The sequence below is a fragment of the Elephas maximus genome, chromosome 7, assembly GCF_024166365.1.
Source record: "Elephas maximus indicus isolate mEleMax1 chromosome 7, mEleMax1 primary haplotype, whole genome shotgun sequence".
In the NCBI taxonomy this organism is placed as follows: domain Eukaryota; kingdom Metazoa; phylum Chordata; class Mammalia; order Proboscidea; family Elephantidae; genus Elephas; species Elephas maximus.
Window position 1 is genome coordinate 56,389,349 of NC_064825.1, and position 27,420 is coordinate 56,416,768.

Here is a 27,420-nt window from a genome sequence, read left to right on the forward strand (position 1 = left end):
TTGTACTGTGATGTAGACATGTCCTTAAGAAAATCAGATTCAGTAATATAAACACATAGTGATTTGTCTGCTGTAGTGATGTATCTAGTATGTTGGCCTCAGAGTTTCCAACACAAGGCTACTGAAAGAGTTGAAATAGAAGCAGCATGAAGAGACTTAAAGGAGAGACTTTAAGTTCACTGGGACTATACAGTCTGACTTCACATTGTGCTTTATAAAACTTCTCTGTGAATATTTTGAAGTATGTTGAAATCATTTCCATCCTTTCTCTCCTGTTTGTAATCCCAACCTTATTTAAGGCCACTTGATCCATGAAGTTTTTTATGAATATATCAAATCCGTATTTCTTTAATTTCTGATATTTTTATTTGTTACAGAATCTTGTACTATCGTTCTTATTATCTAAATTTTGTGTTTATAAATACGCTTATTCTATCCTTCTTAAAGTTAGAAAAAAATATCATCTTGGTATAATAGTATAGTTGGTCTCAAAGCAGAGGATGGTTCTAAACCCTCATGATACTTCGGTATCACTTTATAAATGCTTATACACATGTCTACCTTATTGGTGCAGGTTTAGTATCTTCAAAAGTATAAAAAAAGCATTATCGATATTTTGTTTTTCTTCAATTTTTTTTCAAATACTGTTAATTTTATAGAAAGCTAGCCCATAGTAGTTTCTGAAAACTCCCAGATATTGTCATGTAAAGCCAGGGATGGCAAACATTTGGTTTAAAAGGATCTTGATAATAATTTAGGATGTATTATTTATTTAAATATAAACAAAGTGTAATTCACAGAGGTGCAACTACTTACAAGTTTATGACTTCAGGATCCAAAAACTTTAAGTCTCTTAATTCATATACAAAACTCTTTTCAATGTACAAAACTATCTTTTCTCATACCATTGAACTTCTCTAGCACATGGCTGTAGAATTGTTAAAAAAAGAAATTTGCAAATTTAATTAATTTTCTTTTTTCACATGTCTACATTTGCTCAAAGAAAAAATAAGTTGGGGAGTAAAAAGATTTTCAGAGTGCTTATGCCCCTTGAAATCAACTCGACAACAATGGGTTTGGTACAAGCTTTTTATAATAGAATGTGTTTTCATATGTCTGTTTCTGTTATTAAGCAGAAAGTGTGGCTCATTTTGCTGCCTGTAAGAACTACTGCTATGCTTTGTTTAAAAGAGGTACTTTATAATAATTATGGAATGCATAAAAAATAAATAAACAAATCAGTTAATGAATAAAGAACTATTTGTTTGGATATGAAAAAAATTGTAGAAAAAAAGTGTTGACATACGAAGAGCCTACATATTATTATACGATAAGAGAAATCTTATTACCTCATAGTTAGCATTTCAAATTTCAGGCACATGAAGTATACTTAGAAAAACCTCTGTTTCCTGCTTTTAATTCAATCCTGTCTGACTCCACTCCTCTTTATCCAGTTTATTGATTCTACTTCTCATTACCTCTTCCCATCAGCACATTCACCTTGATCAAAGAAAGAATAATTAAAAATAATGGAGAATATATACACATCAAAATGAGACAATCTTCTTCCTATGATAAATAAATAAAATGAAATTGATAGAAAAAATATAATATTGAGGACAAAATAACATTACTGTCAGATGTATATTGTATAAGTAACTTTTAACTATTTTTAATCACCTCTAACATAAGACCTTCAAATGCTTAGTATAATTTTAACCTGTGGATGTTGAATACATTTTTCTCAGTGTCTGTACTCCAGAAAATGAAACTTTCAATCACCTCTCTGTTAGCAGAAATATATTTAACTTATTGGATCATGGACTCACTGTAAGTAAGAATTGACTCGCTAGCAATGGGTTTATTGGATTCTAGATTTTGAATTAAACATACCAAAAAAAAAAAACCATGTTTGAGTGGATAACCACAAAACCAAAACCATTGCCACTGAGTCAACTGTGACTCATAGTGACCCTATAGGACAGAGTAGAATTGCCCCATTGGGTTTCCAAGGCTGTACATTTTGTGGAAGCAGGCTGCCACATTTTTCTCCTACAGAGCGGCTGGTAGGTTCAAACCATTGACCTTTTGGTTAGCAGCTGAGTGATTAAGCACTGCACCATAAAGGCTCCATGTTTAAGTGGATACCTATTTAGATTTGCTACACTTTTGACTTTAAAAAGTATTAAAATACTATACTAGCACTTAAATTTTATTATTAGAGTTACTTTATATTCATAAAAGATATTTTAACAAAAATATTAATACAACACATATTCTTATGATGAAGACAATCTTTTCAAGCAAAATACAGCTGGTAAAGAGATGATTGATTACATATATTAAAAAAAAAAAATAGTACCATCGAGTCGATTCCTACTCATAGCGACCCTATAGGACAGAGCAGAACTGCCCCATAGAGTTTCCAAGGAGCGCCTGATGGATCTGAACTGCTGACCTTTTGGTTAGCAGCTGAAGCACTTAATCACTATGAAACAGGGTTTCCGATTAGATATATAGCTAAATAAATACATGGATGACAAGGTTGTGTTGAGTTGAAAACAGAAGCATTAGTTTCTGTCTGGAACCCTAATAAAGTCTGGATAAGGGATCAGTGGCTAAGTGATAGAATTCTTGCCTTCCCTGAGGGAGATCCAGATTCAATTCCTAGCCAATGCCCTCCATGTGGAACCACAACCCGCCTGTCCGTGGAGGTTTGTGTGTTGTTTAGATGCTGAATAGATTTCAGTGGAGCTTCTAGAGTAAGACTCACTAGGAAGAAAAGCCTGGAGATCTGCTTCTAAAAATCAGCCAATGAAAAACCCTATGGAGCACAATAGTCAGATTTGCAATCCATAATTGGGATGGAATAGAAATGAGTAGCACTTTGATCCATTGTGCAGTGAGATCACCATGAGTAGGGAGCCAACTTGACAGCAGCTTAAACAATAATAATAAAGCCTGGAGCTCAGTCACTGGGAAGCAGCTAGTGCTCCTAAAACAAAAAAGACCTTTTGTTTCTGCTTACAGTGACAATAAAGTTGAAGCACTCTCTAATTTGCTTGTTGGTTTACAGATTAGGAGACTCTATTATATATATTCTCTTGTTTGAGAAAATCATGAGTATCTATTTGTCTTCTGAAAACCCTCCCTGCCTTCCTGTCAAATCTGTAAGAGATACAGAGGCCTAAATAAGTAATCTGGATTTTTTTCTTTGGTAAGTCAAGACTTGTCACTAAACACAGATAATTTCATTATTTTTGTGTCAAATGCTATCCTTTGGATAACACACCAATAATCTTAATGATGCACTGGACCCTCTATGAAAAAACATGATGGCAAGATGAAACAATAATAGGGAAGACCACTACCTCCTTCATCATCTTAGTGTTTGTTTTTTTTTTCTATTCCAAGTATTGCTACAAAACACTTCATTATCTCATTTAGTCACTCAGTCTAATAACATAAAAGATAGAAAAATAATTATCTTCAGAACATTGTCATGGATAATCATCTGATTATATACAGACTCTACAAACATGCATTTCATAAACAGAATAATAGCAGTACGATTTTTTCAAGATACTCAATGCGATTAACCCCTAGACCATATATGTGTTATGTTATGTTCATGACACACGTTTTATTGTCTGGATGACCCAAAAATGTTTTATCTCTTTTATTAATCAAGAGGTAAATATTTCCTAGTAGATTGAAAGGGTTTATACGTTGCAGGATTACAGAAGATAAATTTATAGGTGACAAAGTATGACCCAGTTACTATAGAGCATAATGGGAAAAAAGAGTTGATTGGGGAGGAGCTAAATTAGGAAAATTACATGTATTTATTTAAATGAATTAAATGAGCTCAGTGGACATAGTTCTGACCTATACCTGTGATTTCCACGTCTCAAGAACTATCCTGACACATTTTCATTGCTATTAAATAAAAAAAAATACGGAATACTACCAGCAGCTCTACAGGAAAAGGACCTGGCAATGTGGTCCTGTAAAGATTACAGCCTATAAGGTCCTTTGAGTAGTTCTAATCTGTCACATGGGGTTGCTGTGAATTGAAAATCAACTGGAGGGTACCTAACAACAACACCCTGGGTAGAATGGATTGATCCAGCTTTAGCAATCTGACCCAATCTGGAGCAATTATGTTAATTTTCCCAGAGTTACTGTAGTTAAGACAGGTTAGTGCTATCAACTCCTGCAAAGAAATTCACATTCACGTGTTGCTGAGGTCCTATAGAAGCCCGAATTTTATCCTTTCTGATCTTGGATATTCAACACATCCTTCGATTTCATGATATAACTCAGAATGTTTTCATGAAATATTCTTCTTTTTTTGTCTGTGTAATATAATGAAACTCAATTTTGATTATGCATAGCCAAAAGCATATTGTACTAAGGCATTAAAGGAGAAGAGAAATAGACATTTTCTGGAAACTAAGGGAAAAGTTTTTGAGAGGAAAGAAAAACAATTATTTTACTAACAGGTAAAAAACATAAGAACAAATCACGGAGTTTGTTACATGAAAAAAATCTGCATTAATTATTTGAGTAATTAATTTAAAAACCTATTATAATATTGTATATAATATTATAATATACTATATATATCGTAATATTATATGTAATACAAAATATATGCAACAAACTCCCTGAGCCCTGGGGGTGCAGTAGTTAAGAGTTTGGCTGCTTACCAAAAGGTCAGCGGTTCCATTTCATCAGCTGCTGTTTGGAAACTCTATGCGGCAGTTCTACTCTGTCCCAGAGGGTTGCTCTGGGCAGTTGTACTCTGTTCTAGAGCGTCGGAATTGACTTGATGGCAACAGCCTTTATATTTAAGTATATTATTTATTTATTATATTATTTGTATGTTCTATGTCTCATGCATGCAATGGTTAGACTTGAATTAGAAACAATCCCTAATCGTCTAAGGTTTATATTTTGGCCTGTCCATAGCAAATTGGAAAAGAAGAGACAGCAGATTACAAAAAGGGTATTTGAATTTTCCACTCTGTTACAGTAAAAATTCAACAATTATTACTCTAGTATGTGGCGATATTCCTAGATGATACTTTAACAATTCCCTTTCAACTTTCTGTTTTCCCCATATGGGGAAGATAGGATTTGGAAATATGAATACTTTAAGCTCTAATCAGAAGTTGGGTCTTCTGTGGACAAGTCTGCCTGGATTGATTCAGATAGGATATGTTGTTGTTGTTGATAGGTGCTGTCTAGTTGGTCCTGACTCATAGCGACCCTATGCACAACAGAGCGAAACACTGCCGGGTCCCGCGTCATCCTTAAAATCATTGTTATGCTTGAGCTCGTTGTTGCAGCCACTGTGTCAATCCACCTTGTTGAGGGTCTTCCGCTTTTCCGCTGACCCTTTACTCTGCCAAGCATGATGTCCTTCTCCAGGGAATGATCCCTCCTGACAACATCTCCAAAGTATGTAAGACGCAGTCTCGTCATCCTTGCTTCTAAGGAGCATTCTGGCCGCGCTTCTTCCAAGACAGATCTGTTCGTTCTTTTGGCAGTCAATGGTATATTCAATATTCTTCGCCAACACCAAAATTCAAAGGTGTCAACTCCTCTTCGGTCTGCCTTATTCATTGTCCAGCATTCACATGCATATGATCCGATTGAAAATACCATGGCTTGGGTCAGGCCTACCTTAGTCTCCAGGGTGACATCTTTGCTCTTCAACACTTTGAAGAGGTTCTTTGCAGCAAATTTGCCCAATGCAATGCTTCTTTTGATTTCTTGACTGCTGCTTCCATGGCTGTTGACTGTGGATCCAAGTAAAATGAAATCCTTGACAACTTCAATCTTTTCTCCACGTATCATGACGTAGCTCATTGGTCCAGTTGTGAGGATTTTTGTTTTCTTTATGTTGAGGTGTAATCCATACTGAAGGCTGTGGTCTTTGGTCTTTATTAGTAAGTGCTTCAAGTCCTCTTCACTTTCATCAAGCAAGGTTGTATCATCTGCATAATGCAGGCTGTTAATGAGTCTTCCTCTAATCCTGATGCCCTGTTCTTCTTCATATAGTCCAGCTTCTCGGATTATTTGTTCAGCATACAGATTGAATAGGTATGGTGAAAGAATACAACCCTGACGCACACCTTTCCTGACTTTAAACCAATCAGTATCCCCTTGTTCTGTCCAAACGAATGCCTCTTGATCTATGTAAAGGTTCCTCATGAGCACAATTAAGTGTTCTGGAATTCCCATTCTATTCCCAAACTATCCATAGTTTGTTATAATCCACACAGTTGAAAGCCTTTGCATAGTCAATAAAACACAGGTAAACATCCTTGTGGTATTCTCTGCTTTCAGCCAGGATCCATCTGACATCAGAAATGATATCCCTGGTTCTACGTCCTCTTCTGAAACCAGCCTGAATTTCTGGCAGTTAGTTCCCTGTCGATATACTGCTACAGCCGTTTTTGAATGATCTTCAGCAAAATTTTGCTAGTGTGTGATATTAATGATATTGTTCTATAATTTCCACATTCGGTTGGATCACCTTTCTTGGGAATAGGCATAAATATGGATCTCTTTCAGTCAGTTGGCCAGGAAGCTGTCTTCCATATTTTTTTGGCATAGACGAGTGAGCACTTCCAGCGTTGTATCTGTTTGTTGAAACATCTCAATTGATATTCCATCAATTCCTGGAGCCTTATTTTTAGCCAATGCCTTCAGAGCAGCTTGGACTTCTTCCTTCAGTACCATCGGTTCCTGATCACATGCCACCTCTTGAAATGGTTGAATATCGAGTAATTTTTGGTGTAATGACTGTGTATTCCTTCCATCTTCTTTTGATGCTTCCTGCATCATTTACTATTTTCCCCATAGAATACTTCACTATTGCAACTTGAGGCTTGAATTTTTTCTTCAGTTCTTTCAGCTTGAGAAACGCCGAGTGTGTTCTTCCCTTTTGGTTTTCCATCTCCAGCTCTTTGCACATGTCATTATAATACTTTAGTTTGTCTTCTTGAGAGGCCCTTTGAAATCATCTGTTCAGTTCTTTTACTTCATCAATTCTTCCTTTTGCTTTAGCTGCTTGACGCTCAAGAGCAATTTTCAGAGTCTTCTCTGACATCCATCTTGGCCTTTTCTGTTTTTCCTGTCTTTTCAGTGACCTCTTGCTTTCTTCATGGATGACATCCTTGATGTCATTTCACAACTCATCTGGACTTTGGCCACTAGTGTTCAATGCATCAAATCTATTCTTGAGATGCTCTCTCAATTCAGGTGGGATATACTCAAGGTCATATTTTGGCTCTCATGAACTTGCTCTAATTTTCTTCAGTTTCAGCTTGAACTTGCATATGAGCAATTGATGGTCTGTTCCACAGTTGGCCCCTGGCCTTGTTCTGACTGATGATATTGAGCTTTTCCATCGTCTTTTTGCACAGATGTAGTCAATTTGATTTTTGTGTGTTCCATCCAGCAAGGTCCATGTGTATAGTCACCATTTATGTTGGTGAAAGGAGGTATTTGCAATGAAAAAGTCGTTGGTCTTGCAAAATTCTATCATTCAATCTCTGGCATTGTTTCTATCACCAAGGCCATATTTTCCAACTACTGATCCTTCTTCTTTGTTTCCAACTTTCACATTCCAATTGTCAGTAATTATCAATGCATCTTGATTTGAAGTTCAATCAATTTCAGAGTGCAGCATCTGATAAAAACCTTCTCTTTCTTCATCTTTGGCCCTAGTGGTTGGTGGGTAAATTTGAATAATAGTTGTATTAACTGGTCTTCCTTGTAGGCGTATGTGTATTATTCTATCACTGACAGCATTGTGCTTCAGGATAGCTCTAGAAACGTTCTTTTTGACAATGAATACAACATTCCTCTTCCAGTTGTCATTCCCAGCATAGTAGACTATATGATTGTCCAATTCAAAATGGGCAATGCTGGTCCATTTCAGCTCACTAATGCCTAGGATATCGATGTTTATGCATTCCATTTCATTTTTGATGATTTCCAATTTTCTTAGATTCATACTTCATACATTCCAGGTTCCAATTATTAACGGATATTTGTAGCTCTTTCTTTTCATTTTGAGTGGTGCCATATCAGCAAATTAAGGCCCCAAAAGCTTTGCTGCATCCACTTCATTAAGGTTGACTTTACTTTGAGGAGGTAGCTCCTCCCCAGTCATATTTTGAGTGCTTTCCAACCTGGGGAGCTCATCTTCCAGCACTGTATCAGACAATGTTTCGCTGCTATTCATAAGGTTTTCACCAGCTAACGCTTTTCACAAGTAGACTGCTGGGTCCTTCTTCCTAGTCTGTCTTAGTCTGGAAGCTCAGCTGAAACCTGTCATCCATGGGTGACCCTGCTGGTATCTGAATACTGGTGGCATAGCTTCCAGCATCACAGCAACACACAAGCTCCCACAGTATGAAGAAGTGACAGACATGTAGGGGAGATATGATACACCAACCTATTTTTTTATCCTGAACATTACTGGTCCTTGTTGATTCATTTCCCTCGGGTCATTTTGAACGGCTACAGGGTCCTAGTACTCTCATCCTTTTCTTATTTGTTTCTACCTCATACACAATGGGGTTCATGGTAGGTGGCATCAGTAAATAGAGTTTTGCCAGGAGGATAAGAGTATGCTTGGGCACATGGTGCCCAAAGTGATGAGTAAAGAAGGAAAAGGAGGCCAGAGTGTAGACTATCAAGATAACATATATATGCGCTTCACAGGTTCCAAAAGCCTTTGTCCTAGCTTCCCTTGAAGGCAGTTAGAATACTGTCCTCAGGATTAGCCAGTACGAGAGGAAGATGAGGACAAAATCCAACCCCTTGGTAAGGAAAGCAGCAGTGAGTCCATAAATTCTATTAAGAGAAATGTTATTGCAGGTCAACTTGGCAATGCCCATGTTCTCACCGTAGGTGTGGTGGACAATATTAGTTCTGCAAAAGTGCAGCCGGAGAATGAGGAGAACACCAGGAGTCACTACGGCCACACTTCCGACCATCAGAGCCAGGCCAACCTTGCCAATGAGAGAGCCTGTAAGTAGAGTCACATAGTGGAGTGGTTCACAGATGACCACATAGCGATCAAAAGCCATGGCCAGAAGAACAGCAGATTCAGAGAGGAAAAGAGCATGGACAAAGAACATCTGTGTGAGACAGGCAGAAAATGTTGATGGACAAGGGCCCTGCCAGAAGATGAGAAGAATTTTGGGCACTGTGACAGTACAGAGGAGGACATCACTGAGTGCCAGCATTGCTAGGAAGAGGTACTTGGGCTCGTGTGGGTTTCTGTCCCAGGCCACCACTATTATAACCAGGACATTGCCTATCAGAGCCAGAACGTACATGAAGCTTAAAAGGACGAAGCTCCAGATGTGGAAGCCTTCCAATCCTGGGATGCCAGTCAACAGAAAAGCAGTAAGTTGGGTGGATGTAGAGTTGGATGTTAGGTAGGGGTGGCCAAAGTCTGTTGTGTGAGAGAAAAGAAGTAGAGTGAACAACAGCAGGAAATGAGATTTTACTCCTTCATTCTATTCAAATGCTAACTATTTTCTTTTTTTTGGGGGGGGGGGCCGCATGATGAAGTAGAAGGAATGAGGATAATTAATAAAATGATCTGAGATCAATTATTAATAACGGAATGATTTATGGGCAAGTCACTTTCCTTCACCAGACACTTGTTTTCTCTGGGGGAAAAAAAAAAAGAATAAATCAGGATGATCAAGATCTTAGCTCCTTCTCTTTGTAATGCTCAATTGTTCTAACCACGTAGTATCTCTTGCACTTTTAACCGCTCTGTATATATACTAAGGGGCACTGGTAGCTCAATAGTTAAGTGCTGGCTGCTAACTGAAAGGTTGACAATTTGAACCCAGCCAAAAGCTCCACAGGAGAAAGACCTGGCAATCTGCTCCAGTAAAGATTACACTCCATAAAACTCTATGGATTAGTTCTACTGTCATATGGGATTCCTATGAGCCAAAATTTATTTGATAGAACACAACAATGACAAATAACAATATATGTAATTGTTGTCTTTCCAGCTTAGTAATAAATTCTTAAATATAAACAACAACAACAAAAGAGTGATTTCTCTCTTTTCTTTCTATAACACTCAATCGAAGACTGGGGAGAATTAATACTCTATTCTTCTATGAAGAGTAAAACAACATCAATTTGCTTGGCCAAGTTTGCAATCCAAAGCAGTAGCTTTGGAAAAACTATCATGTATGTTTATCAGAACTTTTGGACTGAAACTCTTAGGAAGTTTAAAGCAGTTCTGTATAATAAACTCTTGTGCATCTAAAAAGAGCCACCAAAATCTTTAATCTGTGGTCTCCACTTTTTATGTAGGCCTGTCACACCATCTAATAAACAGAAAACTGTCTTGCGTTTCAAGATAGCAGCAGTGGTTAAAAGCTTGGCTGCTAACCAAAAAGGTGAGCAGTTCAAATCCACCAGCAGCTCCTTAGAAACCCTGTGGGACAGTTCTACTCTGTCCTATACAGTAGCTATGAGTCAGAATCGACTCAATGGTGCTTAACAATAACACATTAATCAGTCTTTGTGTTACTTGAAATTTTCTTTTCTAGATTATCCCAACTCTTAACAAGGAAGTAGTACACATGCAGCACTCCCCAACATAAATGATGAGCAGCTTCTGGTACATGGGTACATGGGACACAGGATATCTGGAAGGTAGAGGAGAAGGCTCTGTAGATCCATGCATCATGCCCAATCTGGACCTCAATTTGAACCAAGGGAATTTAGTAGGAATTTGTGATTATGATTGTACCATGTGATTACTGGAATGAGTAAACCAATGAGCATATTCATGTAAGGGAATTGAACAAAAGATAGTATGCTGTTATACCTCACTCTAGCTAACAGTGCTATGTGAGTTACTACACAAGACACAGCTTACTCTTCCCTCACAGAATATTTAATTTAAATAGGTAGCTTTGCCCTTATGAACTTTAACTTCATGATTCTCATAATGCATCCCACGCTCTTTACATCCCAGAATTCCTCTTATAAGGGTGCTCATTTTCTCCATCAAGGGGACAACTCTGCAATCATGACGCGAGCCCTGTGAAATACAACACTATTTCTGTTTTAAGGAGGAGGACTAATTAAATATGCACAATTAAAACAGAACCTGCACCTCTTCTGCTGACCTCACAGAGTGAATGTGAAGCTAAGGATCATTACTTACAGTTCTGTGTGTGTGTGTGTATATATATATATACTCAAACACATATACATATATTATATATTATTATTTTAATGTACCCTTAAAAAAAATCCATTGCTGTCAAGTCAATTCCAACTCACAGTGACCATACAGCACAGAGTAGAACTACCCCATAGTGTTTCCAAGGCTGTAACCTTTTATTTTATTTTATTTTGTTTTGTTTTGTTTTGTTTTGTTTTATTTTATTTTATTTATATATTGCTTTAGGTGAATGTTCACACAACATATTAGTTTCTCATGAAAGAATTAATACACATATTGTTTTGTGACATTGGTTGCCAACCCCACAAAATGTCAACACTCTCCTCTTGTCGACCTCAGGTTTCCCATTTCGATTCATCCAGCTTTCTTGTCCCCTCCTGCCTTCTTGTCTTTGCTTTTGGGCTGGTGTGCCCATTTAGTCTTGTATAGATGGTTGAACTACGTGTGTTATTGTTTGTTGTGTAGGCCTAGCTAATCTCTGAAGAAAGGGTGAACTTCAAGAGTAACTTCAGTACTGAGTTAAAAGGGTGTCCATGGGCCATACTCTAGGAGTTTCTCCAGTCTTTGTCAGAACAGTAAGTCTGGTGTTTTTTTGTGAGTTAGAATTTTGTTCTGCGTTTTGTTCTACATTTTGTTCCAGCTCTATCCCAGACCCTCTTTTGTGATCCCTGTCAGAGAAGCCAGTAGTGGTACTCAGGCACTATCTAGTTGTTCTGGACTCAGTCTGGTGGAGGCTCTGGTACCAGTAGTCCATCAGTCCTTTGGACTAATCTTTCCCTTGTGTCTTTGGTTTTCTTCATTCTGTTGCTCCAGATGGGATGGGATCAGTAGATGTATATCAGGTGGCGCTCATAAACCTTTAAGACCTCAGACACTACTCATCAAAGTTGAATGTGGAACATTTACTTTATAAACTATGTTATGCTGATTGAGCTAGCTGTCCCCCTAGACTGTGAGCCTCAGCCCTCAGCACAGTAACTCAGTCCCTCAAGGAATTTGGATATGTCTATGAAACTTCTATGACTTTGCCTTGATCGAGTTGTGCTGATTTCCCCAGTACAATGTACTGTCATATCCTTCACCAAAGTTACTACTTATTTATTGTCTAGTGTTTTTCCTTCCCCATCCCATCCCTCCTCTCCCTAGTAGCCATCCAAGATTGTTTCTATCTTTGTGTAAACCTTTTCATGAGTTTTTAAAACAGTGGTCTCGTACATTGTTTGTCCTTTTGTGATTGACAATTTCTAGTATAATGCCCTCCAGATTCTTCCATGTTATGAGATGTTTCAGAGATTCATCCTTGTTCTTTACCTTTGCATAGTATTCCATTGTGGGTATGTAGCATAGTTTGTTTATCTATTCATCTGTTGATGGGCACTTAGGGTATCTCCATCTTTTTGCTATTGTGAACAATGCTGCAATGAATATGGGTGTGCATATGTCTATTCATGTAACTGCTCTTATTTCTGTAGGGTATGGGATTGCTGGATCATATCGTATTTCTATTTCTAGGTTTTTAGGAAGTGCAGTATCATTTTCCAAAATGGTTGTACCACTTTACATTCCCACTAGATGTTCATAAGAGTTCCAATGTCCCTGCAGCCTCTCCAGTAGTTGTTATTTTCTGTTTTTTGATTAGTGCCACTAATGTTGGGGTGAGATGATATCTCATTGTAGTTTTGATTTGCATTTCTCTAATGGCTACTGATTGTAAGCATTTCCTCATGTGTCTGTTAGTCACCTCAACGTCTTCTTCGGTGAACTGTCTGTTCACATTCTTTGCTTATTTTTAATTGGACTGTCTTTTTGTTGTAGATGTGTAGGATTTTCTTATAGCTCTTAGAGATTAAATCTTTGACAGCTTTGCCATAGCCAATTTTTTTCCTCCAGTCTGTAGGTTCCCTTTTCATTCTTTTGGTAAAATTTTTTGATAAGTTATGTGTTTAATTTTTAGAAGATCCCAGTTATCTAGCTTGTCTTTGGGTGTTTGTGTATTGTTTGTTATGGTTTATATCCTGTTAATGATGCATATTAGTACCTCTAGACTTTACCCTATTTTTTTTCCATGATCTTTATAGCTTTTGGTTTTGTATTTAGTTCTTTCATGCATTTGAATTAGTTTTTGTGTGTGGTGTGAGGTATGGGTACTGTTTAACTTTCTTACAAATGGACATCCAGTTTTACCAACACCATTTGTTAAAAAGACTGTCTTTTTCCCATTTTGTGGACTTTGGGCCTTTATCAAAGATCACATGACCATAGATGGATGGCTTTACATCTGGGTTCTCAATTCTGTTCCATTGGTCAATGCTTTTGCTGTTGCACCAGTATTAGGGTATTTGGCTACCATAGCTGTATAGTAGATTCTGAGGTCAGGTAATACAAAGCTTGCTACTTTGTTTTTCCTGAGAATATTTCTTAAGACTCTGTAGATAATATATATTTCTTGATAATTTAGAAGGGATTCAGATTTCAGACTGAGAAACTAGAAGTTCACATTGGGTGGACTGCAATTGGAATGGGATCTTAGAGCAATAACGAGGGAATTGGTTCCAATGAGTGAATAGAGGAGGCAAGAAAGAATTCAGGAAGATAAAAGTTATTTCTGTAAAGTTAAATAATGGAATCTGTGATTTCAAAAGTCTCTGGATCATTGAAATTGGTAGAAGTTCCCAAAAGAAAGTAGCTCTTGTTAGGATCTGACAGGAAAAACTAGAGCTATCAATGAAACAGTGCACTTGAAACTTACAGTTTTAGTTCATAGAGTATTTTATAGAGTAGTTATATACCCTGTAAACACAGATAGTGATGATGATGGTGACTTGTAGATTAAGCCCCTATATTTATTCTGGTGTATGCTAATGTTCAAGATTTATTTAGTGAAAACCAGAGACAAACTACCTGAGGCAATGTATCCCAAAAATAAATGGAATGGATTAATACACTGTGTCCACCTTCATATTGCACAGTGTATTTTTTTTAATTGATAACAAGGAGCAACGCTTAAATCAAATCATATAATATTGTGTATTAGATGGAACATAAAAAATCCAATAATATTCCACAATTTTTCCAGACTTTTATGGCCAACTTGTATTTCTCAAGAAATACATCTTGTAGAAAACATTCATGTAATTTAGATAATTCATCAAGTTATAGATCATATCATCTGTTTCTGAATGAGTGTGTGAGCATATAAAAAAGAGGGCTGGATCTTGAGTCCTAGGCAATGATGTGAATTGGCTTCAAAACACATAGTTAATAAAAATAATTTGTCAATATTTTAGTTTTGTTTGTGTCTTTGGTTTGCTTTCTTATATGCAGCTGAACCTAATTTTAGCTAACATAATATAAAAGCTAAAGACTTCCTTTAAAACATTTTATCTATTCCACCAAATTAATTTCAAAAAGATTTATATAAATCACTATCCCAAAAAGTGGTGTGTAAGTAAATATTCCTAGTGTGCTCAATAGTTGTTTCAGGCTGGATTCTCTAGAGAACAAAACCAGTAAAGGGTGTATATATATATATATCTAGAGAGAGAGAGAGTGAGGGAGATTTAACTCAATGAAATGGCTCACATGGTTGTAAAGGCTTGAAAGTTCTAAGTCCATGGGTCAGACATTAGGCTGGAGGTTTCTCCTGACTCATGTAGTGCAAAGGCTGACAAGCCCAAGATTGGCAAGTCAGATGTCAGGCTGCTGGCTCACAGGCTACAGAGGCTGATGAATATAAGATTGGCAGGTAAGACAGTAGCCTGCTAGCTTCCAGACTGCAGAAGCCAATGAATCCCAAGATTGGCAGGCCATACAACAAGCTACTGGCTCAAGTCCCAAGAACCAAATGTGAGATGATGACGAGCTGGATGCAGGATACAGAACAACAAAAGCCAGCAGGGTTTGCCAGGAAATCCATATCTACTGGATCCAGGCAACACCCCCAAGGAAACTCCATTTCAACTGATTGGCTGCTCATAGAAGATCTCATCATGTAGGTGATTATATCATTACATGACTGACAAACTACATCATAATGCCAAACTACTGAGAATCGCGGCCCAGCCAAGTTGACACAAGCACAACCCCTTGGTAATGTGAAACCTGTAACACCTCTTTAAACTACACAAAATCCCTAGATAAAGATAATTATAAAGTCATATTTACCCCAACCTGATATAACTAACAAGCATACAACCGAAAACACACTGTCTCATTTACATCATATTTTATAAGTTAAGAAAACAAAAAATATTTGATGCATTCATACAAGGAATGAATACTCATGACAATGACTGTCCATATTCCTGCAACTGTTCACATGCTTATAACCAGTGTTTAGAACTACCTTCTTCTACCAACCATTCTGAATTCCCTTTGCCCTAAACAAGCATCTCAGCTGGTTGTGATTCTTAGCATAGTGAAGTGAATCAAAGCTTCATTCCTAAAGGGTCTGTGCCATTAGTAGTCATGTTGGAATTGTGTTGCTGTAGTTTTCCATTGGCTTTATTGACAGTGTGTGGTTGTAATAAGAGACGTCCTAAGGAATCTCATGTATTCTAGACATACTCTTATTTACCTCTACTATGTAGCATCAATCCAATTTCCCCTTGGTAATCAGGATCAATCACAACAACCAATACAGTAACTCCTTTCTTTGTCCCAGGTGGCAAGGTGGTACTCTTAACTTCCTGTTCAATGGAGTAAGTGTTGTGTGTTCAGGTAGGAGGATTCCTACCTTTGGAATGAAGGCCTCTAGACTCTCCAAGCAGAAGTTCATGGGGGCAGAAAGTAAATACTTTGCGAGTGGGACACTAGAGGTAATAGTGAGCGGTGTCATTCACATTTTCACCCCTTAATTCTTGGACCCATGAGTTTTGCTTATGGTAGAAACAGCACCATAAGCTGGTTTACAACATGTACGTATTCCTGGAGAACATTGCCCCAACACTGGTCACTTAGTTTGTGAGCCCATTGGACAATGATGGAAGTGGCTGGGAAAAGAGTTTGACTGGCTTCCATAGATCACGTCATCCTAACCACTTGATTGTTAAAATCCTCCTTTGTGGAGGATGCCCTTGGTGAGATTTCACATGTAACACAAATATCTTCATCTCTTTGGACATTCAGAGAGGTCTATCCATGTACATCTTCCTCATACATCCATGTCTCCAATTTTCTAACCATGTTCCTTCCAATTCTCTGTCCATTCAGCCAAACCATTGGCCAAAGCCTATGAATCAGTATACAATCACATACCTGGCCATTTCTCCTTCCAAGCAAAATGAAAAATCAGGGGCACTGCTCAAAATTCTGCCCATTGGGAGGATTCTTCTTCCGCACTGTCCTTCAGGGAGGTCTTATAAAAGGGCTGTAGTGCTGCCGCTGTCCAGTTAAGTGGTACCTGCATATCACCCAGAACCATCAGTAAACCAGGCACGGGTTTTCTCTTCCTCAGGCAACTGATCATTAAGAACATGCCTTGGGGCCATAGGTACAAACTGAGAGACAGAAACGAAATGTGATAGAAGTGGAGACCATGGTTATTTAGGCCACTTCCTAATACAACTTACTAGTGTCTTCAGGTCCTGCTTGAGCCTGATCCCTTACATACCACTTCAATTTAATGATGGACTGCTGCTATGCATGTCTGACGTTATCTCTGTGGGTCAAACAAAACTCATTTCATGATGGGATGTTCAGGCCACATGGTGACTTGGTAGCCCATGGTTAAGCATTAAGTCTCTACTAAGGCCCAGTAACTAGCCAAAATCTGTTTCTCAACAGGAGAGTATTTATCGGCAAAGGATGGCAGGGATTTGCTCCAAAATCATAAAGGCCTGTGCTGGGATTCAAAAATAGGGGCACGCAAAAGACTCCAAAGAGCATCTCTATCTGCCACTGCCACTTCAAGTAGCATTGATCAGCTGGGTCATATGGCCCAAGTGGCAGAGACCAAAATCACAAGAGATAAAAGACTTAAAAAATTGACTTAGTCAAAATTAAGAACTTTTCACTTTTAAAGCAGCATCAAGGAAGTAAAAATACAATCCACAGACTGGGTAAAAAAGTTTACAAATCATATGTCCAATAACCAACTTGAATCCAGAATATATAAATAAATCTTGCAACTCAAGAAGTAGACAAATGGCACAATTAAGAAACAAAACAAACAAAACAATAAATAACTTGAATAGATATTTCTCCAAGAAATGTATAAATGTGCAATAAGCATATGAAAAGGTACTTAATATCCTTAGTTATTAGGGTAATGCAAATCAAAACCACAATGATATACCACTTTTACCCATTAGAATGGGTACAATCAAAAAGACAATCTCAACCATTTGTAAGGATTTGGAGAAATTGAAACACTCATTTATTGCTGCTTTGAACATAAAAGGGTGCAGCCACTTTGAAAGAACTTTGGCAATTTTTCAAAATGTTTAAGAGTATGATCTTATAAACTAGTAATTTCACCCCATGTATCTAACCAAGAGAAATGAAAACATATGTTCACATAGACTTTTGTGATAATGTTCATAACAGCATTATTCATAATAACTCCAACCTGAAGTAACCCAAATGTCCAACAACTGGTGAAGGGATAAACACAACAGTCATCTATATATAAAAAGAAACACTGTTTGGCAATAAAAAGAATAAAGTATTGATACAGGCAATGTTTCATTCTGTTATACATAAGGTCACTGTGAGTCCAAGCTGACTGGACAGCAGCTAACAACCACAGCAAGTTGATACCTATTACAACACGGATGCACCTCAAAAACATTATGAGTTGAATTTGACTCAGTGTTACACAACAACAAGTAAAAGTAGGCAGACAAAAAATACCACATAATGTATGGGTTTTATTTGTACAAAATTCTCAGAAAATGCAAATCCATAAGGACAATTAGAAGTAATTCGTAGTTGTCTAGGCCTGGGGTTGAGAATAGAAACTGACTGATAGTGGACATGAGATTTATTTTGGAGGGTGATAGATATGTACTAAAATTAGATCATGTGATAGTTGAACAATTCTGTAAATACACTAAAAATCACGGAAATATACACATAAATGGGTAAATTTTATGAGATGTATATCACATGTCAATGAAAAAAAAAAAAAACAGTAAAAAAGACATCCAAAAACCAAAACCAAACCCATTGCTATTCAGTCAATCCCAACTCACAGCAACCCAATCGGACAGAGGAAAACTGCCCCATAGTGTTTCCAAGGCTGTAATCTTACAGAAGCAGATTGCCACTTCTCCCGCAGAGCAGCTGAGGGATTTGAACACCTGACCCTGTGGTTAAAAGTTGAGCTCTTAACCACTATGCCACAAAGGATCCTCAAAGAAGACACAGAGAATGAATAGTAAATGTTGACATGATTGAAGGAATAGAATTGTATTTGACCAGGAAATTTCCAAAGATGAAATAACCTAAGCAGTAGCCATCACATGGTTGTCTAGTAGTAAATAAGTAAAGGAACAGAATGGGTATGACAAGTACCAGCAAATGATGAATACAAGAAAGTATTAGCATAGAGTTGATATGTACCCAGATGTTATCAAGGATCACAGGTGAATATACAAAAAATGAGAGAAAAAGATTAAGAAACACTATCATGAAAGAGATTTCAAACACAAGAGCAGTTCATTTTAATAAACTTAGTCAAACAGACCAGCATTTTAAATTTGTCATGGGTGCTGTCTGAATTAGAAAAGAGCACTAATCAATCTTGCAAGAATGTCTGATGTAGACATGAAAAAGGTAACTTTCCATTAGGTTATATAGTTATAAATGGGTACTGTTTATTTGGTAAATGAAAACATTTAAGAGTGTCTTGTGATGAAAAGATCAGGATGGGAGTTACTCCATCTATGGATTAGCTAAAACCCAGATGATTAAATAACTTCATTGGTTGTTTAATAATTTTTAATTATTATTATTATTTTTCTACTCAAAGACCTGAGCTTTGCCTCAACAACATTAAAGAAATAAAATGTTTACTAATGTCTTTACGGTTGTGTCACTAGAATTAAGCACATCATCAATATTTTATTCCAGCTGATTATGAATTCTCAAAACACTTACTCTCCTTAACTGGTTTAATCTATGTTGGCTGATATGAAACTTCAGACTTACAGGGAGACTTGGGGACATAGAATAAAATATATAAATCGATAATATTTTATATAAGTATATTATGTATGTGTATATATATTTATATATATGTAATTTAGTCAACAGTAGAAGTGAATAATAAACACAAAATAAAACAAACTACAATGCTGAATTTTTCTTTTAGAATACTAAGGCCAACCATACCATATTTTTAAATGGCTTTTCAGACTATGAAGAGTGATTCTCACAAAAGCAACTTCCATAATTAGGCTACCGGACAGCTGTATCTGAAAAAGAAAATTGTGTGGCTGACAAAATACAATAGACCAAGGTGTCCCTGTATTCTTAGATTCAAAAGGTGCCAACTGAATGTGAACCACACTATTCATATACCAATTTTTTTTTTTTAATGTTACTTTGATTCTCCAGGTCTTCTTTTGATGAAAAACCTAAGTATTTGCTCCCGCATCCGCTTGGTTTTCACCACATAGACAATGGGATTCATCACAGGAGGAATGAGGAAATGCATGTTGGCCATAAGCACATAGATATGTGAGGGAAGCCGTGGGCCAAAGCGGTGCAACATAGACAGGCAGATCATGGGAGTAAAGAAGAGGACCACAGCAGAGAGGTGGGAAATGCAAGTGCTGAGGGCCTTCAGGCGGCCACCATGTGAAGTGATGCTCAGTACAGTTTTCAGAATCAGCACATAAGACAGGAGAATAAGTAAAAAGTCAAGTCCCATGGTGGAGAGCACCACAAACAAGCCGAAGCTGCTATTGATCCTAGTGTTGGAACAGGAGAGCTTTATGATGTCAGGATGCAGGCAGTAGGAATGGGAAAGTACATTGGAGTGGCAGAAGCACAGCCTCCTCAAGAGGATGGGAGCGGGCACCTCTACAGCCAAAGTTCGCACAAAAATGGCCAAACCTATCCTAACAATCACTCTATTAGTGAGGATGGAAGAGTAGTGCAATGGGCAAGATATAGCCACATAGCGGTCAAAGGCCATCACCAGAATAACAGCAGACTCAAATTTTTGGAAGGTATGAATAAAGAACATTTGGGTGAAACAAGAAGAGTAAGTCATCTCTCGAGCATCTAGCCAGAAGATCCTCAGCATTGTGGGGAAGGTGAAGAGGGACAGACCCAGATCAGAGGCAGCCAGCATGGCCAGGAAGAGGTACATAGGCACATGGAGGGTCTGCTCCTTCCAGATAACTGTCATGATGGTCATGTTGCCCACCAAGGTAATGAAGAACATGGCACAGAAGGGTATGGAGATCCAGATGTGAAGAGCCTCCAGTCCAGGGATGCCTGTCAGCAGGAACGTGGAGAATTTGGAGTTGGTGCTATTGACAGGAACCATGATGCCAGAGCTGCATGCCTTTTCTAGAATAAAATGTATTTTCTGAGACATAGTTGTTGAACTTTAGAATCTGAGAGTATCTGCACTACAACTTGAATGATTACTAGCCAAATTAATTCATTTTTTAAGCTGAGCCTTACAATGCTAATGAAAGATGACGTATCATATCCAATTATACATCTGATAATTAAAGTCTAGATTAATGATCTTCCATTCTACATTATTTCTACATCATTTATTGTGCCAGATAATATGACTTAACCTAAAGAAAACACAAAAAAGAGCTTTATTAAGATTGAAATAATCAGCTTTTAATAAGCCAAATTCAGCAATGCATTTGTGTTCAAATAGAATCCCAAAATTCATCTCTCATTGAGTTTATAGTTGTGAATTATCCCAGGGGTTGCTCACTATTTTGTTTCATCCTGACACAGATTAAACATTAGTCATCATAGCATATTAGCACGTTTTTGCGTAAATTGCAAATGGAGGGAAATTAAGAAAGCAAATAATCTTATGAGCTTAAGGAAAATTGTTAGTAACAAGAATAAGTATTTTTTTAAAAAACTCAAAAATAATATTAGTTTTTTTACATAAATAGTTCATTTATAATCAATAAAAAGGCAACACCTTATTCATTATATGAATTATGAATTGCTCATTTGTTCTTATATATACTTAATAATTTATTTAATGAATACTAATAACCTCTATCTGAACTAGATTATAGTGATATAGCAATTATCAAAATAGATACACTTCCTTTGCTTACATTGTAGGTCATGGAAGGCAGTCTTACAACAAATAAAGTGCTGCCACTTCTTTATCCCAAGGAGACTTGCTCTGGGCATACTTCAGGTTTTTTTTTTTTTTAATTTGATATAGGATTTTTACTGTGATGTTTATCCAAATATTAAGATGCTCATTGAAGTCATTCTCTGATCCAAGAAATTATTTTTGAAAATCAAAAACTCCATCCTCCTCAAAATGTTATTTTCCTTGTTCCAGTGATGAAGACAAGAAATATAAGCATTCTGTCTACTAGTCACTGCGTTTATTTATTATTCCATTTACTGTATAAAAGTATCAATCTGGAATATCATTTTGAATTCTATATACCTAATTAAAATCATACACCATGCATAGCCAAAACTGAGACAATGGAATCAGCTTTAGAAGCATGATAGGAATTTTTTTAAATCTGCATTTTTACTATTTGGATTGTTGTAGATAAAGAAGATGGCTGTGTGTCCAAGGGACCCACTTCTCCGTTCATTCAGTAAGAGTGTATGGCACCACTAGATGTCATGTTATTGCCACTACCCATATGTAGGTTTTTAGCATTTTTTTTTTAATCTACTCTGTCTGGTCTTGGTGTGTGTTAGTGTTTAGGCATGAGACTGATCAATGTTAGTATAGAACTTGAAACCTCTTCTTCTCTGTTCTTAGAATTTTTACATAAATTCCTTCTATTCTTCTATCCGGGTTAGCATCATTCTCTAAAACTACTCAGGTTTGCCTTTTGGAAAGGTAACATACACATCCTCACAGGACAGTGTTATAAAACAGTCATCTGTGGTTTCTGGTTTCTTAAGCTAAATCCTGAGTTTTCTTCTCACCTGACATCTCTGAAGAGCTTGATTGCTACAGCCTTGCAGAAACAGCCTTTCTCTTCCAACTACAAAGTTCAAAACTTTTGAGGCATGTTCTGTGCTCTTTTATTTTTCATGCATTGCTACCTCAGAGAGGGGGAATCTTCTGGGAATCCTTCCTCCTTTGCTTTATTTGAGGTTCCTATTAACTCTTGACTACTCAAGAGGAATGCTTGAGGAATAACATCTATTATTCTACAGTGTTGCCCATAGTAGATACTAAGTATGCATTTCAACTCAAATTAGAATTCATATTAAAATAGCTTACCTGTTATTTGGGACCATCATGTAATATTTTTTGGAATTCTAAAATTTGCTTGCAACTGACACTCACCACACTACCTATCTTTATGTATAATATTTTGATGTGTAAACTCAAAACACCATTAGGTGTATATGGAATTACCTAAGAATTCTGAAATGAAAAATTATCCTATGACATCATTTCCCTTTATTCATACTAGACACGTGCACATATGTCACAGGGCCATTGGAGTCATGTGATACAAGAAAAGTAATGAGTCATAAAACTTTGGGATTTCCAGACACACAAGGACAAGGCCTGGGTTATAGAGCCATCCTATGGAGTTGTTAAAAGTCATTGGAAGCAGCTAATAACTCCTCAAGAGGATATAAACCAAGAAATACACACACACAAACACATAAACACTCTTTTGTATCATATATGATATTTCATTTATCCATCCCATCAACCCAGGAAATTAATATTACCTTCATTTTATCCTCGAGGAAACTGAGGTTCAGAGATATGAATTAACTTGGCAAGTCACTCAGTATATAGACAATTGGGATTCAAACAAAGGTCAATCTGAATTCTGGATCCTAAATTACTTACGTGAAGAAAAAAAATCATTATATGGTGATCTCTTTTTTCAGAGGGATAGAAAATACCTCTCACCACGGAACTTCTCAACCTGATCGTATTTCCACATATATGTGGCAAATGTATTGAGAAAAATATAAAGTTACTAATGCATGTTGAGTAGAAAACCCCAGATTGAGGTTCTGGATCACTTTTGGGGCTACCCTTCTAATATAAATTTTAGAATTTCGTGCCATTTTCCTGGTTTATCTAACTCAAGACGACCAAACTGAATAATAGAGAACTAAGATATCTATATTCTTTATCTTTTTTTAATTATCTTAAAATAAACAGATAACTACCCACTGTTTTACCACATAAAATTTATAAAATCACAACTTTCTTAGAAATAGTGAAGATAAGATATTGGGCAAAAAGGGAAAATAATCTCACAATGAATGCCATGATGAGGTCTGACTTTCTCAGAACATAAGCATAGCCAACCATCATTAAAAAGAAGTAAAACGGTCCTTGTGACTCATGATGCTAAATTATTCACTATACAAGGAAAACTAATCATTTACGAATTAAGCAGCATGTTTATTATATAAGAGAGTCTTTGGAAATACAATGACTTCATTCTAGATTAAAATTGTATTGATATTAGAATGCAGCTCTGAAGTATTTCTAGAACATTCCTTGTTACTGTGAATACCTCATTGAACAGAATAGACATGTCTACTGTCTGTTAGGCTTGAATAGTGTCCCCCAAAAATATGCATTGCAATTCCTAATCTGTGTGTCTGTTATAATCCCATTTGAGAGTGGATTGCTCTATTTATGTAAATGAACAGGATTAAAGGTGTGTCTTGAGTCAATCTCTTTTGAGATAGAGAAGAGATTAAACAACCAAGTAAGGATGCCGAGATAGGGGAAGACTGATCCTGAGCCACAGGGAGATCTCCAAGGAACCAGGAAACAAGTAGAAGAGACAAATAGTTTCCTCCAGAGTCGACACAGAAAGCATTCCCCTAGAGCCAGCACCCTGAATTCAGACTTTTGGCCTCTTAAGCTGTAAAAAAATAAATTTGTGTTTGTTAAAGCTATCTATACCCTGGTGGTATTTCTGTTAGTGCAGCACTAGATAACTAAGACAGAATTTGGTACCTAGAGGTGGAAATGTTCCTGGAACAAATGCCTAAAATGTGGAAGTAGTTTTGGAATTGGGTAATGGGTAGAGGCTGGAAGAGTTTTAATGTGCCTAATACTAAAAGCCTAGATTGCTTTGAGGAGACTGCTAGAATTACGGACATCAAAGGTGATTCTGATGAGGGCTCAGAAGGAACCAGTAGAGAGCTATAAAGTCTCTATCATCTTAGAGAACCTATACAGTGCCAGCAACAGAAGGTTGCTATAAATGTGGAAGATAACTATGTTTCCATGAGGCTTTAAAAGGAAATGATGAGTATGTCATTGGACAAGGCAGGAAGGGCAATATTTTTTATGCAGTGGCAAAGAACTTGTTCATCTGTTTGGTGGAAGGTAGACTTTCAAGTGATGAACTTGGATATTTGGCTGAGGGAATTTCTAAGGAGAATCTTAAAGGAACTGTTTATAGTAAAGTGCGAGAAGGAAGAGATGGACTTAAAAATGAACTGTGCAAAATGAAAACAAAACTTAAATAATTGGAAAATTCTGCTGTATAAACTAAGGACATGTGCCCTAGAAGTCTTACCAAGGACTTGGCTACACAAACTTTTTTTTTTAGATTAAGCCTGTGACTCATGGATCTAACCAACTATGATAGCAGAAAACCCATTAGTTTAGACTAAAGGAGACAGAGAAAGAATTAAAGGAGAGAACCGTGTCTACCTCTTGGGATTCTAAGGGAGGAAACGGGCCAAAGGAGATATATCAATTGTCCTCCAAGATTATAAAAAAAAAAAAAAAAAAGCATTCTTGGAGCAGCTCAGAGATCAGCAGAACTGTTGGAAGGAACAAACGAAGCAGGGCCTTCTCAGTTTCCAAGTTTTGGGGCACAGTCTCCTAGATCTCAAAGGATTGGGCTACAGCCTCCCAGGTTGCAAAGAATGGGATCTTGGTCAACTTGGTTCTGAAGTATAGGGCTCTCTGTTAAGGTGTGCCAGGGTGATGAGGATGCTGCCCAAAGCTGAGGGGGTGGAGCTCCCATGCCCAAGGGCAGAAGGATAGGGCCTTCCAGGGCCAAGGGAATGGGGTCACCACTCAGATGGATAGAAGAATGAGGCCACCAAAAGAAGGGATAGCAGAGTTACTGTCTAATGGGCCTGGAAGTTGGGGTTGAAGCCTAGGGCCAAGGAGCCTCCACCCAGCATTCACAGGGTGTGGCCAACATCTAGATTCTGGAGGATGGGACCATTGCCCAAAAGATCTCAGAGAACAGAGAATTATTTCCAAGCCTAATGAAAATTGTTCTGCTGGGTTTTGGGCTTATTGGTTGCCCTTTATCTCTTCTTTCCCTCCAATTTATCCCATTTGTAATGGAAATGTCTACTTTGTGCATGTTCCACCATTGTACTTTAGAAACAGATAACTTGTAGTCTAGATTTCACATGTTCACAGATGAAAAATAGAATTTTGCCCCAGGATAGAATATGCCTAAATTCTCACCCAAGCTTGATTTAGATGCTTCACTAGATGTGATTTTTATCTTGGAATTGATTCAAGACTTTTACAGTGGTGTGAGGGGTGTGTTTTGCATGTGGCAAGGACATGAATTTTCATATTTCTGTTATAGTCACATCAGATAACTAAAATACTGTCTTAATGAATCAGATTCTCTACGGTAAGAGACAAATAAAGTGTTTTTCAGGTAAGACAAAGGCACTGAGTTCCAAAAATTGAGACTTCTGGAATGGTACTAAAATTAAAAATGATTAATGAATAACTAAAAGCAACAATGGCAGAAAAAGTCCACTTTTTTCCAGAGTGTCTACACTGAGAATGAGGTAGGCAAGCTCTAGATTTTTTAGAAGCACAGAAGAAGTAATAAGTCACATCTATAAGACCCTCTTTACCATACAAGCATTTAGATATAATATGAACTTCCTAAGCATGTGCAGGACACTATGTAAGATTTGTAAACATATGCTGTGGGAAATTTTAGTATTGTTTTCTAAGTGGATCTGAGACAGTCTGTCAACTAGCAAAATGTCAGTGTGAGGATTATGGGACCCTGCACAACCTCTTAGAAGCTTATTTCCTGGCTCATAAAGTATCTCCTCTGTCATATTAATCTGGACATGCTTCAAAAGCAACTACTACTATGTTATTATTACTCTGACTAAATTATTACTACTACTGTTCCTATAAGTTATTTTAATGACTTTAGGAAGGAAAAACAACTATAGTAGGTGCTGTCTTAATAAAAAATATCTTCCCTCTAACAAATATTCTTGGGAAAATCTCTCCAGTAGACAGAGTAAACAGTGTTCTTTTATTCAAGTTGATCAGCAAAATACAAACACAAAGCAAAAACTACAACTTGGAATTCCAATGCCCCAGTTAACCTTCAATTTTAACCTGTTTTAAAGTTTTTTTTTTTTTTTTTTGCCTTATTCTCTGAACTTTATATGTGTACCCTATGGTTTTCTATCTGTAGATGACAAAAAATTGGGAGAGATATATGGCAAAATAGTAAGATATAGTTGAAAAACAGGAATGAAATGAGATAAAACTGTCACAAATGAAACCTAAAAAAACTAAATAGAAGGAGTGAAAAAAAAAGTGCAAAATATCATCTTTGGAGAATATTCATTAGGGGTGAAATTGTGGACTCCATGGCACCAAGTTATAGCATGTTCTGTGGTAGATGTCTTACATTCTGCATTACAAATCTTCAGTTTTATCCACTGATTCCATGACTATTGGTGCCTTTCTGAATATATAGATTAGTAAGAAGTAATCCTTTATTACTTAAATTATTAGTCATCTATTTTAGTTGAGTTACTTGGGCAAAAGAAAAGTCACAGTATATTGTTGCTATGTTTATGAACACCCAAAATAATGAGGGAGGTAAATATGCACATAGGATTTGTGAACATAGAAATAGTTCCCGATGGTGTATATATGTATATATTTATTTCACCCAAATTAGAAGTTAATTTCATAGTGATTATTTCAAAAATATGCAATGACACTAAAGTTTTCTCTG

At 36.9% G+C, this 27,420-nt stretch overlaps 1 protein-coding gene and 1 pseudogene across 1 annotated transcript; both read right to left on the bottom strand.

The window, feature by feature from the left end:
• Window positions 1-8,528: 8,528 nt before the first annotated feature.
• On the bottom strand, window positions 8,529-9,365 carry LOC126079975 (olfactory receptor 52D1-like; annotated as a pseudogene).
• Window positions 9,366-19,796: 10,431 nt separating this feature from the next.
• LOC126079976 (olfactory receptor 51G2-like) lies at window positions 19,797-20,753 on the bottom strand. Its single transcript, XM_049891314.1, has one exon. The coding sequence runs from the start codon at window positions 20,751-20,753 to the stop codon at window positions 19,797-19,799; it is 957 nt and encodes a 318-aa protein (XP_049747271.1).
• Between the last annotated feature and the right edge of the window lie 6,667 nt (window positions 20,754-27,420).

What these genes read in the sequence shown, in the direction of transcription:
- LOC126079976 (XM_049891314.1), bottom strand. Translation starts at nt 20,753, where the DNA reads ATGGTTCCTGTCAATAGCACCAACTCCAAATTCTCCACGTTCCTGCTG.